The 16,090-nt window shown below is 32.3% G+C and overlaps 1 protein-coding gene across 1 annotated transcript in view; it reads left to right on the plus strand.

Annotated features, from left to right (window-relative positions):
• LOC134529473 (twitchin) overlaps positions 1 to 16,090 on the plus strand; it is a 547,023-nt gene that overhangs the window by 491,833 nt on the left and 39,100 nt on the right. Inside the window, exons 129-134 of the mRNA XM_063363606.1 lie at positions 1,094 to 1,205; positions 2,494 to 2,666; positions 4,725 to 4,894; positions 5,896 to 6,013; positions 9,578 to 9,904; positions 13,387 to 13,452. Coding sequence (XP_063219676.1) covers positions 1,094 to 1,205; positions 2,494 to 2,666; positions 4,725 to 4,894; positions 5,896 to 6,013; positions 9,578 to 9,904; positions 13,387 to 13,452 — 966 coding nt within the window. The remainder of the gene's footprint in view (positions 1 to 1,093; positions 1,206 to 2,493; positions 2,667 to 4,724; positions 4,895 to 5,895; positions 6,014 to 9,577; positions 9,905 to 13,386; positions 13,453 to 16,090) is intronic.

Here is a 16,090-nt window from a genome sequence, read left to right on the forward strand (position 1 = left end):
ATATTTGTGATAGTTAGTGCTCCTATTTTATAAGTCTTCAGGCTGTCACATCCAGAAATATTGGAATAATTACCAGAACTTAAAATCTTTCACCTATATTGAAAGAATGGCTCTTTCTCAAATTAGTAGAGAGTGAACCTGTAAACCTTATTTGGCAACAGGATGGAGCCCCTCCCCATTGGAATCCTTTGTATGAGAGTAGTTGTACGTCGAAGTTTCTGATTGTTGGATTGGTCGTAATGGTCGAGACGACAGAGCTCTTTTTTTACTGGCCTCCACATTCACATATTGCCATGCTATTTTTTCCTTTGGGGCTTTTTAAAAGATTGTGTCTACATTCCGCCGCTACCTAATGATTTGTCAGTGTTGAGAGTCTATTGCTTTCATTACTCTGTATTTGTTAACCAAAGTGTGAGAAGAATTGGACTTTAGGTTGGATGTGTGCCATATAACTAAAGATGTACATATCTAACATTTGTAAGAAAATTAATATTAGTTTACCTTCAATTTGAGGTATGATTTGTTATAAATAGTCTAAATTAAACTGTTATAATATACCATTGAAATTGGGACATTCTTCTATGGCCATCCTGTATGATGACAGGCACTAAATTATGAAGAGTTATATATCCTCATCTGTAACATCTATACCATTAATGAAATTCTCTCAATATGTTGTCATAACTGATAAGTTATATAATTAAGGTAAATAGACATTTACAGGTTACTTTCATTAGTATACAAAAACAAATTGATGCTTGTGTATTCATTTATATTTTATTCCATTATTATATTAAATTTCGAGTTTAAAAATTATTATCAATCCTATTTTTTTTTATAAATATAAGATCCTTTGAGATTAGTTATTTAATCCAGAATATTATATTATTATTTGTTACCTTCAACTTAAGCGTTAAAAGCTCATATTTTATAAGGGCATGAGATATTCACTGAAATGCAGCTTAATATATTTTGACAAAATATGATTTATTTTAAGAGGAAAATTTAATAAAATTATGTTACATTTAAGGATATTAAATATGCTCATAAACAGAATAATGCATTTTAATTTTTTTTATTTTTGTTTCTTTAGCTGCTACACCACCAGAAATTGTGAAGCCCCTAAGAAATGCTAATGCTATTCAGAATCACAATGCAGAATTCCAGTGCACAATTACTGGGTCACCAAGACCAACAATTACTTGGTAAGCACTCACTCAATAATAACTAATCAATGTTGTAGGGTAAAAAAAATATTATTTTGACACTGTTTGGACTTTTCCAGATAATTATTTCCAACATGTTCTCAAATGTATCTTGTTTACAGAAGATAAAAATAACTCTAGTTTTTTTAATTATTTGTGATCATTGTTTTTATAATTAAATCTTCTATGTAGTTTGGGTCTTGGGTGTCCACGATCAGTGAGAGTCTTTGGTTTATGAGCATAATGTCATAGCCAAATAAAATAATTTATAGCTCACTCTAATCCCATACGACCTTAAGCCTTATTTGTAGAGACTGGAAAAATTTGCGATTTCAGTGACCTAAAGGATAGACTCCATGCATGATCTTCTATGTACTGTGGCAAATTACATCTTCTCATTGGCTACTGACTCATTACACCAGTTCACTGGGATGCTCATGATTCAATACTTTATTCTTGAAGGTTTATCAATGGCACAGATTCATACAGATAAACTGTGGCCCAATCACTGAAGCAGCAAGAAGCAAATGTATTGGATTCTAGGCTATCGCAAAATGAATCCACAAATTTTTCAGGACTCTACTTACGTGCATAGAAGTACAATGTAAATACCAAAATTTTACCAATTTTTACGTAAGTTTTTTTATGGTAATTATAATTTATTTTTAGTTTTCTTTGCAGATATTCTATATTGTTTCATAAATTAGATAAAAATTCCATTTTTACAACTACAAGGAGTTGATACAATGTTCAATTCCTCGGTTTCAAGGTCGATTTGATGCAACTCTCAATGCCTTTTCATTTTGTGCTAAGTTTTAATTTTCCCATGACGGACACATTTCACTTTTATTTTTACCTAATTTTTTTTCTCGCGTAGTCTAGCTTTTGTCTCCCTTTGCAGTTCTTGCAAGCCACATTGCCCATGGTTATTTTCCATAAACATGTCTGGCTCTTCACAGTGAGACTGACTCCCATCAATTACAGAGTAACCATCCCAGAATTCCTTGAGATATGTTTCAACCAGTCAGTCTATTCTTTTCATTAACATTGTACCTAGAATCTGCCCTCGGCAAATACGCTATTGTATATTTTAGTTCTTTATCATATACACACACTGAGTTTTAATCATTTGTCTGCAACTACATTTAAAAACTTTGCTTGCATTGATGTTAGTGCTGTTCTAAAATGTATTCATATTTGTATAAAATGTTAAGTGTAAAAGTGAGCAAATTTGTTTTGGTTCAAGTATTCAGTTTTTAAAAATTGTGCAATGTAATTTATATTTCAGGTACAAGGGTGCAAGGGAGCTTACACAAGGAACAAAGTATCAAATGCTCAAAGAAGGTGACACTTATTCCCTCATTGTAAATGATGTTTATGGTGAAGATGCAGATGAATATGTTTGCAGAGCTGTAAATAAAGCAGGTGTCAAGTCTACAAGAGCAGAGCTGGTTATCATGAGTAAGTATATGTACAAGAATAAACCATTTATTGAGAAAAAATTAGAAAAATAATTAGGAAAGTGGAGTATTATGAGTTTAGCATTGGCCACTGACAATTTATGTAAATTCTCTAGTTCATATTGTGTTTTTTAAATGTGAAACATTAATAATTTTCATAAGTATGAATTTTGTTTATTCTAAGTGAAGCAAAGTTACCTTATTAGTTTTCGAATTTCAGTTTTTATTTTGTTATTTTTGTAGAAATTGGTTTCTAAATTAAATTCATTGCATAACTATATAACAAAATATATTTATGTGATACAATAATATCCTAAATTTTAATTGATTAATGGTGTAGGAGAATGTCCTACATGATTTAATATATAATTTATTCTAATAAAATGTTTCAAAATTGTTATTTTTACCTTCTTAACTTTGCAGAGGAATGTAAAATTTTTTAGTGATTTTTTAACAGAATAATTTTTACATCATTTTTGTTAGGATAATTTTTGGGTCTTTATGTACTAAAAAAATTCAAAATTATATTTATTTAAAAATTTGTAATTTAAATTTTTTTATTAAAAAGTATAAGTTAATATAGTATTTTAAAGTTTTGAAAAATTGAATTTATAACCAATAGGTTATTTTCATTGCATAACAGATAAATTCCAATAAATCGTAGATTGGGGGAAAAATCAAGTTGTTTGTTGGGCTTCAAGAATATATCACCATGATTTCATCCATATACAGTTACATAAAACAGATTCATTTAATGACATAATTTCCAATGCAATGTAAATATTATTTCTAGTTGTAGTTAAAAATAAATAAATTAGTAGAACTCTAAATCATAAATTGTTTTTCAATGTTTAGGTTTTATATTTAAGCACACTATCTGGTGAATCTTTATTTTATCTTTACTATTATATTAGGATGTCAGCTATAAGAACTGATTATAGTAACACCAGATTCAATGTGTACTGTCCTGGATTGGATAATACAGCAAACTATAATACTGTGATGTCAGTACGATGATTCTCTACAGTAGGTTAGAAACACAGACTCTCAGGTAATCTGCGAGGTGGGAACTTAGCTGCTCAGGACCTCCAGGTCATAAGTGCAGTCTGGTACCAGCTAAAAAGACAATTTATAAGCTACGACTGGAGCTATCGTAGCTGTTGATTCCTCAGCTTTTGTAGTCCTCAGGAGCTGTAAAATGTTAGAATTTGGAATTCTCTCAACGAAGATGACCAAATCGGCATCAGCAATTGAAGAATATTGGCACCTCAACCAATTTTTCAGGCGGTACGAACGAATCTCGTGCGACACGAAAGCTTAGTCACTACGCAGCGTTCAGCCTTATGTCTAGCAAGAAGAATATTGCCGACATCCTGAAAAAGACACTTTCAGATGAATAAACTACCAATCGCTGTCGTCGCCTAAGTTTTCCTGTCATCCGCGCAGGTTTCTAGTGACCGAGAATTGCCCCACACGTGAATGATGCCTTCAATGATGTGAATTCGCTGCGGGCCATTTTCACTATCCCTAATGCTTCCCGTTCAATTTCATTCCAACACCAAAGAGCAAGCGTGCTAAGACAAAAACTGGATGACGTGCAAACCAACTGTAGTAGATATATTTCTACATGTATAAAGGAAATAATATATTATGTGTTTTAATGTAGGTTAATAGAAAAATCAATCATAAGAATAAATATATGAAATAACTGATGCATGAGAAATTAAATAGAAGATCAAAATTAAATGAACTAACTTGATCTGACTGTCTCATTATATTTAATTTTACATAATTTTCTCAATAAAACAACCAATACATACTTAACTTTAAAAAGTACAAATAATAACAATACTGTAAGAATTTTTAATTATTAGAACTTGATATAAAATTAAATCTCTTAATTTGGGTTCTTAAAAAAAAATTTAAAAAATTAGTTAACAGGGATTTTCTTACATTTTTGGTGTGTTATTTTCATTAATCCTAGGTGTTATTTTAATCATCTCACTTTTTGCAATACATTAGCTAACATTTCTATTTCATATTCGTGTGTAATTTTCAGCTGCACCAAGACTGAACATACCACCAAGGTTCCACGATACTGCATACTTTGATAAAGGTGAAAATGTGGTGGTCAAGATTCCTTTCACTGGCTTCCCTAAGCCAAAGATATCCTGGATGAAGGATGGCGAAACTATCGAGTCTGGTGGACATTACACAGTTGAGAGAAAGGTACAATAAAGCAAATAACAAGCTTATAATAGATACTGATTTAGTGGTAGTTTATTGACTTATTATAGAGCAAGTTGGCGATATTTATTTATATTCTGTAAGACCCGGTTTAGGATTCTGTCAGGTCATCCTGATGGAAGTTTTTCATGGTATTTAAAATCACACTTGTTAAGTGTCTGAATAAACCTTCAAAAAGTTTCTTCCCCAAATTTGATTGTTAAAATAAATAAGAATGTGAAGACAGTTGCACTTAAAATGGTAAGATTACGCATTCAACATTTATTTTGTATAATTCCTTATATCATAAAAGACACTTGATTGGCTGATGCCTTAGTCATTGTGCTCTTTTATTTTCAGAATATTTGTTTCATGTCTGGCAATGGAAGATTAGGGGATATTCCCTATGATATTTTCGCATGTTGAGAGTAGTGAGTGCACATTCTCACTTCCTAATATTTTTTGGCTACCATTTTCTTCTACTACATATGTTTTTACAGCACACATACTTTTGGCTAAACAGATATGACATTTGGGCCCACTACTCTTGTAACAGGAGCAGCTCCGGGAATATGTTTCGGGAGGGGCCATCGTACAAAGAAAGGATGTATGTCAGAGATTGGTCTTGGAATGTGTACAAATTGATGGTCTCAAATACTGAACGTTATTAGTTTCATACTACTTTTGATGAAAGATAAGTTAAACACGTGAATTTAATGATTTAGGTTAACATTAGTACACCCTCAAAATAAAATAAAACAAATACAATTCAGGCTCGGGAGGGGCTACTGCCCCTACCGTCCCCCCTCCCTCTGGAGCTGTGCTTGTCTTGTAATCACTGATTGAAGCCACTTCTGCTGGGATTTGAAGCAGCTCACATATTTTTATTATATTTCATGTCTTGTGAGAAAGAATATTATCAAAATCATAAAAGTCAGGAAGCAGTAAAAAATAACAAAATTGTTGTACAGTTCTCATAATTCTAAGAAATTTTTTTTTCTCAGGAAAGGCATGCAGTATTAACCATCCTAGATGGGAGTAAATTGGACAGTGGTTCCTACAGAATTGTTGCAGAAAATGATCTTGGTTCAGACTCTGCAATAATAAATATTCAAATTAGCGGTAAGTGAACATCTTGATAGTTGTTTTATTTTTATCCTAGTTTTGGTAATGTTGACATATTTACAATGAATTACTATTTCTCAAGGCTTCTTTATAGTTTATAATAAAATCTATTCACAGATTTCAAGCCAGAAAATATCATACACAATTATTATGATCAGATGTACAACTCAAATTTCAGTCTCACAAAGAGTTAACTAATGTGTAATAAAAATTTAATTCATATTGTGGGTTTTATGGCATCGAAAAATCTTCATCAAATGCAAATCGACTACCAGTTATGTCGACCATATTTGGTTTATGTGTGCTTCCCTATACATAAATTTAAAAAAAAATAATAATGTGAACACCTTTAATGACTTTCTTGTTTATAAAAAAAAAATATTAACTTCCACTAAGTCTATTGATTTGGTGACCAAGTTCCTAATTATTGTATTATGCGGCATGTCTGTTTTTATTAACATATTATAAATCAAACTTCATTATTTTTAATAGTTAAATGCAGTTAACATAATGGAGGAAAAACATTCTTTAGTATCAAAAAGGTATTGCTCAAGTAGTGTAGCATATACATCTGGGAATAACTTGAGCTTAGTGCTATTAAAAACTTGCAAAATGTACACCAAACATTACTACCTTGTGTACACTCAGCACAAGTGACATAGGAAAAACATGTACAAATCTTACTCACTATCATTTAATATATTTCTGATCCTTATGTGTTCAGTTTTCCTCAGAAACTTTTGAAATTTAACCATGTAGATAATGTATTTTGTATTTAAAATTATTGTTTATAATTATGTAAAGCAAGGGCTTTTCCTTTAAACATCTGGGGTATGTATATTTTTGTATGGACAAAAAATATTTTTCATTGTACAAGGAATATTCTTTGTAAATTTTTTGACAATTTTTTTTTTATGTTGTAAAGTTAATTATTGTACATTTTCTAGTAATTTTCTGTAGAACCTACAAAATATATGTATGCTCCATGTTTATCACAATTTGAGAGACTATGATACTTGCTTGTTCAGAGAAATCATTAGTTTCATATATTCTCAGGGATTCTAGATTTAAAAAAAAAAAATACTTAAGCAAAAAGATTCCTAAGGATTTATGTATAAAAACACAAATTTTTCACTGTTTACGACTGTCTTCGTTGTTTGTCCAGTCAGTGAGTGTATCAAGATGATTTTCCTCCATTACATTTGCACTATTTGTCACAATAAATATTTGCAATAAATGAAAGAGAAGAACTACATAACTCAGTTAACAGGGTTGGTTTTCATTATAATATTACAATACATATGCTCTTTTCGAAGCCAATATGAAAATGTTTGAGGATTTATTTTTTAGGCAAAAAGGTCATTTTGGGACTAATTTTAAATAATTTATGAGGTTTAATGGAGTAAAATGATAGTGGCGAAGCAGCATGGGCCACTAAATATGGTTTGGTGATACTCTTATAAGGCATTATACATTCTCTGTGAATTGTTTTTATGTGTTTTTTATTTGTTGAAAAAAAAAAATTTTTTTTTCCATTCTCTCCTAATGGAACAAGAATTTAGAAGCATAGTTATACTCCAAACAAATTGTTTCAAAACTGCACTTACAATAATAAGCAGTTTTTTTATAGTAAACACATATGACATAGTTTTAGTTTTCCAATTGTTTGTATTTTTTTTTTTGGTTTGGAAAATTGTGAACACTTGAACGAGTTAGGGCCGGTTTTATGACCTCCGGCTAAAGTTCCGGCTAAAATTTAACCGCAGGCTAGCTGTTATTTCGGTTTTATGACTCCCTGTTAACGTCTACCTTCCAGTTAAAGTCCCGGCTAACCTAGCGGGTGGATGAACCGGCCGCTAGCTGCTTAACCGGAGGCTAAGCAACAGAAAATAAAATGGCGATGTATCAGGCGAGGTTAGTTGTTGTTAGTGATGATGACTATTTGAGGAATTCTATTGAATATTAGCAGGATGCGATGGAATAATTTATTACTAAATGTAAAATGCTTCGCTTTCGTCAAAGTTTTATTAAAAATTTCATGGCATGAAAGTGTAGTCACGCTTTTCTATTCTCGTCGAGTCGTGTATTATTATTTGACTTTAATTGATCACGAAGTACATAAACGTATGCTATGTATATAAACTTAATGTTCCTGCTTAAGAATATGTGTAAATAAGTGAATTTTTAATTGCAAAACGAGGGTTATTATTACCGGTAGGTACCTATAAAATGCGTGTTTTCGTGGAAGTTGTATCTGTGAATTTTTATTCGTAATACAGTGGACATATGCCGGGAATGAAATGCACTTCATACGACTTCAGCCGTGGTTATAATTCAATGAATACAATTGAATGTGAAAATAAATGTTACCCAATTATCCCTTCCCTATCTTACAAACCATTAGGTACTTATTATCTACCTGCCACGCAAGTGCAAAACGAAAACAGCACTGGAATTATTCTGTTTACCGTATCCAAGTTTATCCCTTGATCCTATCGGCATGACCCTTTATATGTTGGTCTTGTTTTACATTATACTTGCTGTTTTAATTTAGAATGTTGAAAAATCCTGTACACAACACAAAATACCTAACATATCACGATGCAAACAAATTATGTCAGGTCTTGTAAAAATATATTTCTTTCGTATACATTTTACAATCATAATTATTTCCCCAGTGAATATATCTAGGATCTCTCGACCTACTAAATTAAAACAGCAAGCATCCTATACCACAAACTAATTCCATCAGGATCGGATTAATTTGGATACGTGATACGAAACTATTAGTACAAAAATGAAACCTACACCAGTGAAATGAAAATCGACAAGTATTTTCCCGAAACGGGGTCTATATTATTTGATTATGAAATAAATTTATGAAAGAAATAAGTGTTCTCTAGCAAAAATGTCATCCCTGTTTATTTGTTGGTATAGAATTACTTCGTTAGTTTTGGCTTAATATATAACCTAACAAAATCATGAGTTCCAATACAAGAGTAAAGTTGAAAACACACGGTTTTGAGTCGTAAATTGTAATTTTATGGTTTAATACAAAGCAGGTTTGACGTCAAAGTAGTTTTTGGTTAATTTAATTATATCTGTTGCAAGATAAAGTTCGCGGCATATTTCTTTACTGCAGCTGTAAATATTCCGAATCACAATACAAACAAACAGCTGACTAACATTCTACCAGAAAAAATAAATGTCTTGCAACAAAAGTTACCAAATTCTGTTTTATTTCATTACCAACACACCCATTATTACACCACACGCTTCGTCAAGTTCCGGTTAGCCAACCGCAGGCTAAGTATGGGTCATAATACACCCCTCGTTCGTTAACCAGAGGCTAGCCTTACCTAGAGGCTAGCTAACCTGAGGATTTAGCCGGAGGTCATAATATCGGCTTTTAGAATGCTAAATGCTGCTGGGCAGTTACAAAGCAATTTATTAAAAGCATGTATATTAAAATTGAACTGAATATTTGGGAAACACACACTCTCTTGGCCTGAGTAAACTGTTCCAATTAATGTTATTTATATTTTAATATTTTGTGCACAGACCGGCCGGACCCACCGCGGTTCCCCACGGTGGAGAACATCGGCCACGACTCACTCGCTCTCACGTGGAGTGCCCCGCTGTGGGACGGCGGCAGCAACATCACCAACTACTTGGTGGAGAAGCGCGAGCACCCCATGACCAGCTGGATCCGCGTGGGGAACACGAGGTTCACGACGATGGCCATCACGGGTCTGAGCCCGGGACACCAGTACGAGTTCCGCGTCTACGCTGAGAACATATACGGGAGGAGTGATCCGAGCAGCATTAGCGGTCTGATAACAACCAAAGACTCGGGCAAGAAACCAGTGAAGCAGAAGCGATATGAAGGTAATGTAAGATTTTCAAGTGTAGTGCTCAAATAAGTAAAATTTCCAAGTATAAAAAATTTCAATTGCTTTTAAGCTAGACTGTAAGTTCAAGCGTATTAAGTTTATAGAAATTGCCATTTGAGTATTATCTTGGCAAACTATTATCCTAATAGATACCATTTTTTTGCCACAAGAGAATTTATTCCACAAAATACATTCCACAGCAATAGTTTATATTTTTGGTTGTTGTATATTAAGGTGATTATTATTTCCTTTTCCTTATTTAATTTTAATACCTTTTACAATGAAAATTATGGTTCTTATTGTTTGTTCTTTTGGGGTTTCAAAAGGTTATTTTATTAATAAGTTTAATTGATTTGATTTATTATATAATTATTATATATATATGGTTCTTGTTTATTTTTTGGTAGTATATGATTTATTCTTTTTTTTTTACTATTAAAAGTACATTTTTTCTTTATTTTTTGGTTTTAAGTTAAATTTAGACAGAGATTTTGGTTGATTTGATATTATAGAAGGTCAGGGTTTATATTATTTACTTGGCACAATTTACCAACTGCATACCACTTGACATTTTAGAAACATTGGTGTACCACTACACACTAGGCATACTTAATATTTTAGTTTTAGATAATATTATATAAGCTATGGTTATTTTCGAAATTTAGGAAAAAATAAAATGTCTCCTGTAAAATGGCAGTTTTATTTATAACTTATAACTCTGAAAGCAAACAATTATAAAAATTTATTCAAATTGAACAACATTACTAACAAACAATTTTAGACAATTATTTCATATTAAGTCAAAAAATCAAGATTCATAAAAAACAGCTATTTTTATTGGGAAACTTGTTGCTGATTATCCATGATCAAATTTTCAATATCAGGGTCAGTAGAACTTATTTGACTTTAAGTTTAAGTACTCTTCAACACTGATTCTGTTCCAAAGTTTATTTTTAATGTTCCACCTGCAACATTGCCACGTACCACTAGTGGTACACATTCCACCGGTTGGGAAACCCTGTTCTACATTAATTGGCTGTTTGTATGAATTAAGAGTTTCTTTGTTATCAATGCTTTCTTCTGATAATATTTGTGGTAAATTTATTAATTACTAATAATTGGGTGCCTATTTTTTGTATGCTCTACATGTAACAAGACACAATTTTTATGTACATGTTACAAAAATACATAATACATATATAGCTGCAATGTCACAACAGAGGCTGTAAATGTTTATTTTAGAGTGCATGGTTTGGTGCTTGTACTGCATACATAAATGGGAACAATTATTTTTGAACATGTGAAACAGTGGCGTTTTGATTAGCAAAAAATATATATAAAGGTAACTTAGGCCTATATGGTAACAGAGTCATTAACATTTAGTTATTTTTAATATGCTACTCTAAATGGAATTTGATACAGGAAAGAAGTTTAATTTCATGCAAGTGTTCAAAAGTGTTGTTATAATTTTTATTATTATTATTATTATTATTATTATTATTATTATTATTATTATTATTAATAATATTAATAGTCTGATTTATCAACAGGAGGCTTTCCACTTATCGGACCACACATACCTAGTTGTATTTTTTTTAAGTGCTTGGACACTGCTCAATAAACAAAAAACTTTAGGTTTTTAAATCTGACCCATTGACGGGCCATCTGCCTCTTTTATACATCAGATTCCTGCTTACAAAAGAATTCGTCAGTTAAAATTTATGCTAGTCACAGTATATTAGTATGGTTTTCTCAGTTATACAATAATATGTGTAGTTAGTTTAAGTACAGTATTTATATTTTTCACTATTAAGGACAATAATTTATCAACTTTAATATCTTAAAAATAATTTGTTTATGGACATTACATTTAAATAAGAAGTTTATGCAAATGAATGATTCATATTTTGCCCCTTGAAAAACATTAAAAAAACTCTTTGTTCCCAACTGAGAATTTACAGTTATGAGCATTTGTTGTTTTGTACCATTCTTTATGACATAGATCTATCCTTGGTCTGGAAAGCATCAAATTTCTCTGTAAAAGTTTGTAAAATGAGATCAGGCTGCATTAGAATCTTTTATTTTTCGGCTCTGTTAAGTTTACATTGATTATAAATGATTCTGTATTTGCAACCAATCCGGTTGTGGGGTTGGTCTTTTCCAGTTTTACACTTGTATAGCAGTGCTACTTTTGTTTGTGCTATGGCCATTACGCAGCTTAAAAATCCTGGTGTTCAGTCCAGAAGACCAAACTCTATTGGTTTGTTGACTAATTCTGTCACACAATTTACAGTTGATGATAATTATATTTTTTAATTGAAATTAGGAAAACATGCTCTCGTGTTCGGAATATTGATACAAAAGGTTCTACCCCATTTGTACATGTGGTAATATGAGAGACACAGTTGTTATCATATATTTATTTTTGTGTTTCTTCAAGTCCTTTAAAACTAGTAAATCTTTAAAACTGTGTATGAATTTTTCCTTAGTTTTAAGGCTTGTATAGGTGTATGATTGCATAAACACTTAACTCAATATAGTCATGTCATTTACTTAAGAAGTATGTACGTACAGTACACTTCCGATTATTTTAGGTATATCTGGCAAGGGGTCCACAGATAACCGAAAACACAGTTAAAGCAATGTCGAAAAAAAAACTGTTGGGTTAAAATTTTACTATCCCGACTATCTAGACAAACACTGTATAAGGTTGTGAGTAATAAGTACTATAGTGTTATATGTAATTTACAGGAAAATTTCCAGTACATATCACTAAAACATAGCCATATTTTATGTTGCCGTATTTTACGTCTAGCTGGTTGATAATTTTTAATTTTCGTTGTATGTCAAGTACCACTCGTTTTCGTTTAGTATTTCTAAAGATTATGACAGAAAAAATACTGCTGTGTTGCGACTGCTGCCTTGAAACTATGCAGCCCAGTTATTGCTCGTGTGAATCACGGAACAGCCATGCCGTGTTGGTGCCAACCTGAGCGCGGTTTACAAGGGTACGTGGAACACAAGCGCTCATGGCTTACAGGGGTGCGTTTATAATTTGCTCCAGCAGTTTCAAATTTCATGATGCATACTAACACTTACCAACTTTGCATGCCCTATGTTTGGCAACATTTTTCATCTTGAATTGCAGCATTAAAAAATAAATAGTCAAATATTATTTCTGTATTTATGGTTTATAGAAGTGAAAAATGCCATGGTTAACCCTCAAACCGGATAATTCACACCAGGATAGTGGGGAGTCTACTGTATTGCAATAATTAATCTCTCTGTCAAAAGTCACAAGATTTTCTTTAAGAATTGGTAAACTCATTTAAGTATTTTTCATAAGATATTATTTTGTGACAGTGTTGTTTATGAAGACCTGAGAAACCATGTTATCTAAATTTGCTCTTTGTGAATGTATCTAATCCTCATGGTAGTTAATATTCTTTTTGATATAGTATTATGTATTTTTTTCAGTCGATGAAACTGGTAAGAAGATCAGAGGAAAGGCAGATGGCAAAGTGAATGACTATGACCAGTATGGTAAGTTTTAATTCATATCTGGTTATCAATAGAATAAATATATTTTTGCTTCAGTATCAAATATCCAGAGATCTAAACTTATGTATGTTTATATATTCTATACTGCTTTACATAAAATTTTCGTGTTGGTTGAAAATTCTAACATTTCTAGGGTGTCCTTAGACAAATTTCAACACTAATAAGATTAACTTTACGTACATATAATACACTGATATTAAATACTAGATTCGAAGGTTAATTTATGTATAAATATTGTTGGACACCTTGCAGAATGGCAGGAGACTATATATTGGTATGCTCCATTCTTAATAATAATATGGGACAAACTGTTTTGAATACTTGGTTGTGGGAATAATTATTCCGTTAAACAAGGACTTATTTTACCTGATGCGTAGCTACCTCAGTATCCTAAATTGCCAACCATTTCATGTTTCTGTGATGTTTAATTAGTAGTGTCATTTCTAATCAGATAAAAAGTGTGATTGGATGGCAATTAGCAATAGTGATACTTGTGCCACAACCAGAAACTGATATAATATATAATTTCCAAACATTTCTATTATAAATCTATTAGTCCAGTCAAATTAGACATGAAAATGGGGTGAACGATGCATCAAATCAGGTATATTTTATCGTTTTATATGATGTTAATGATGCAAAGGGAATGTCAAATCCAAGTTTTCGACCTCGGCAGACTTGTTTATCAGCACCAACTACTCGATTTACTTTTGGCGTAAATTAAATTTGCAACAATTTGAGACCGGAACTGTTATTATAAACCAATAGTTTTGGAGATACATATTTTCAGTACCATTCATGTTTCTGAAGGCCTAGTTTATTGATAGGAAACCCCCTTCCACCTAATTGACTCTACTGGGGTCTCAGAGTATCCCAAAGTAATCCCCCTCTCCCCCACTATTTGGGCAATTTGGGGATCTGTTGAAATCAAAATATAGGTGCTACCTAGGTATTATACTAGGTACTACCCAGCTAACTGTAATTGTTGCCTGTAGCTCTAGATAACTATGTGTGTTATGCATGGGAAAAGGAGGGGCCATCTTGACAGTGGAATAACGTTAGGAAGTGGTCCTTTGATCCCACGAAAGGGTACAATGATAAACATTCAGATCCTCTATAAGAGAGATTGTGTGTGGTTAAGGCAGCTGCCAATGTAATACGAGGGGATATTTATGCAAAACCTTTTGAAGCAACTTCATTTCCACCCTCAGGTGACTTCTTTCCTGTTGTAAATACTGTGATCCCCAAATATTGTGACTAACATTGGAAACAGTAATTTTAAAGACAAACGATACTGCCTAGATACACATAGACTGAAGTATATTGTTTTTGTACATGCAGTAGTAGCAGTAGTGAGGCCTCAGGCATTCATTTGTTTCCTCATTATTGCATGGAGTCAGCATTTATCTTTATCACAAAGTTGGATCAAAACATCTGATTGATTTAATGTCCACACTTGGATTAGCAGCATCTTACTTTAATACCTCAATTCTTGGAACCTCACCATCCTTCGACAAGACAATCTCTGCTTGGAGCCATCATCCTTCCTGCAATTTTCATTCGACAATGCTGATTTTAATGTAAAAACATTGGATAGGTTTGGAATGTTCCACGCAATGGAAGGTTTAATAATTGTGCTCAAGTGCTCCGTAGTTTGCAGCCACTGCGAGAGAGTGTCATGTGACAACGTCCCTGAGCTTGCATTTGGTGTGAATTAGTCACCCATCTTAAATGACCCGAGAGATGAAGACGAACTAAATGAAGAATTGTGGATGCCCATCTCACATTCATGAAAACCCTCCTGTAATCTCAGGAGATGACATCTTGGACCAACCTAGTCCATCAAAACGGGCAAAATTTGATCAAATAAACACATCCTCCAAATTAAATAAATATGTTAGATTTTCAGATATTTTCCATCTACCTATTTCACTTCAGTATGTCTTTTTATATATATAATAATGATTATAATGATCATTCCAAGAATTAAAAGACAGCATAAGTAATTGTCAGTACTTCTGATTTTTTGACAACCCCACACCTGTAAAGTTATACAAATATCTCATTTTTTGCTCAAGGGGTTAGGAGCAGGGGGCCACTTTAGGGTCCCCTGAGACCCCACCGGAGTCCATTAAGAGGGTGGGAGGGGGTTTTCAAACAATAAACTAGGCCTTCAGAAACATAAATTTACTGAAAATGATGAATTTTTGCTTACAATCATGTAAACTGAAAAATAGCCCAAACTTTGAAAAGCTGTCTGTATCTCCAAAAATATTGCTCTTATAATAACTGTTCTGGTCTCAAATTGTTGAAAATGTAATCTACTTCTGAAGCAACTAGATTAGTCGGTGCCCAAAAACCAGTCCTTCTCGATCAAAATTGACAAAAGCTGAAAAAAGGTCGAACATTTTATATGGAATACATGTTTTTATTTATTTTTTTTTTTTTCCAAAACTGGTGGAAATTAATACACTCACATTATTTACCACTCACACACATCTTTCTATTGTTAAGTACAAAATGTAAAGTCTCAACATATGTGTTTTGGCACTTGGGTCAATATTGCTAACCGCCATCTAAATATAATTTTGTATGGAGATAGTTAAAACAGTCTTAAAAA

The sequence above is a fragment of the Bacillus rossius genome, chromosome 2 (assembly GCF_032445375.1).
Source record: "Bacillus rossius redtenbacheri isolate Brsri chromosome 2, Brsri_v3, whole genome shotgun sequence".
In the NCBI taxonomy this organism is placed as follows: Eukaryota; Metazoa; Arthropoda; class Insecta; order Phasmatodea; family Bacillidae; genus Bacillus; species Bacillus rossius.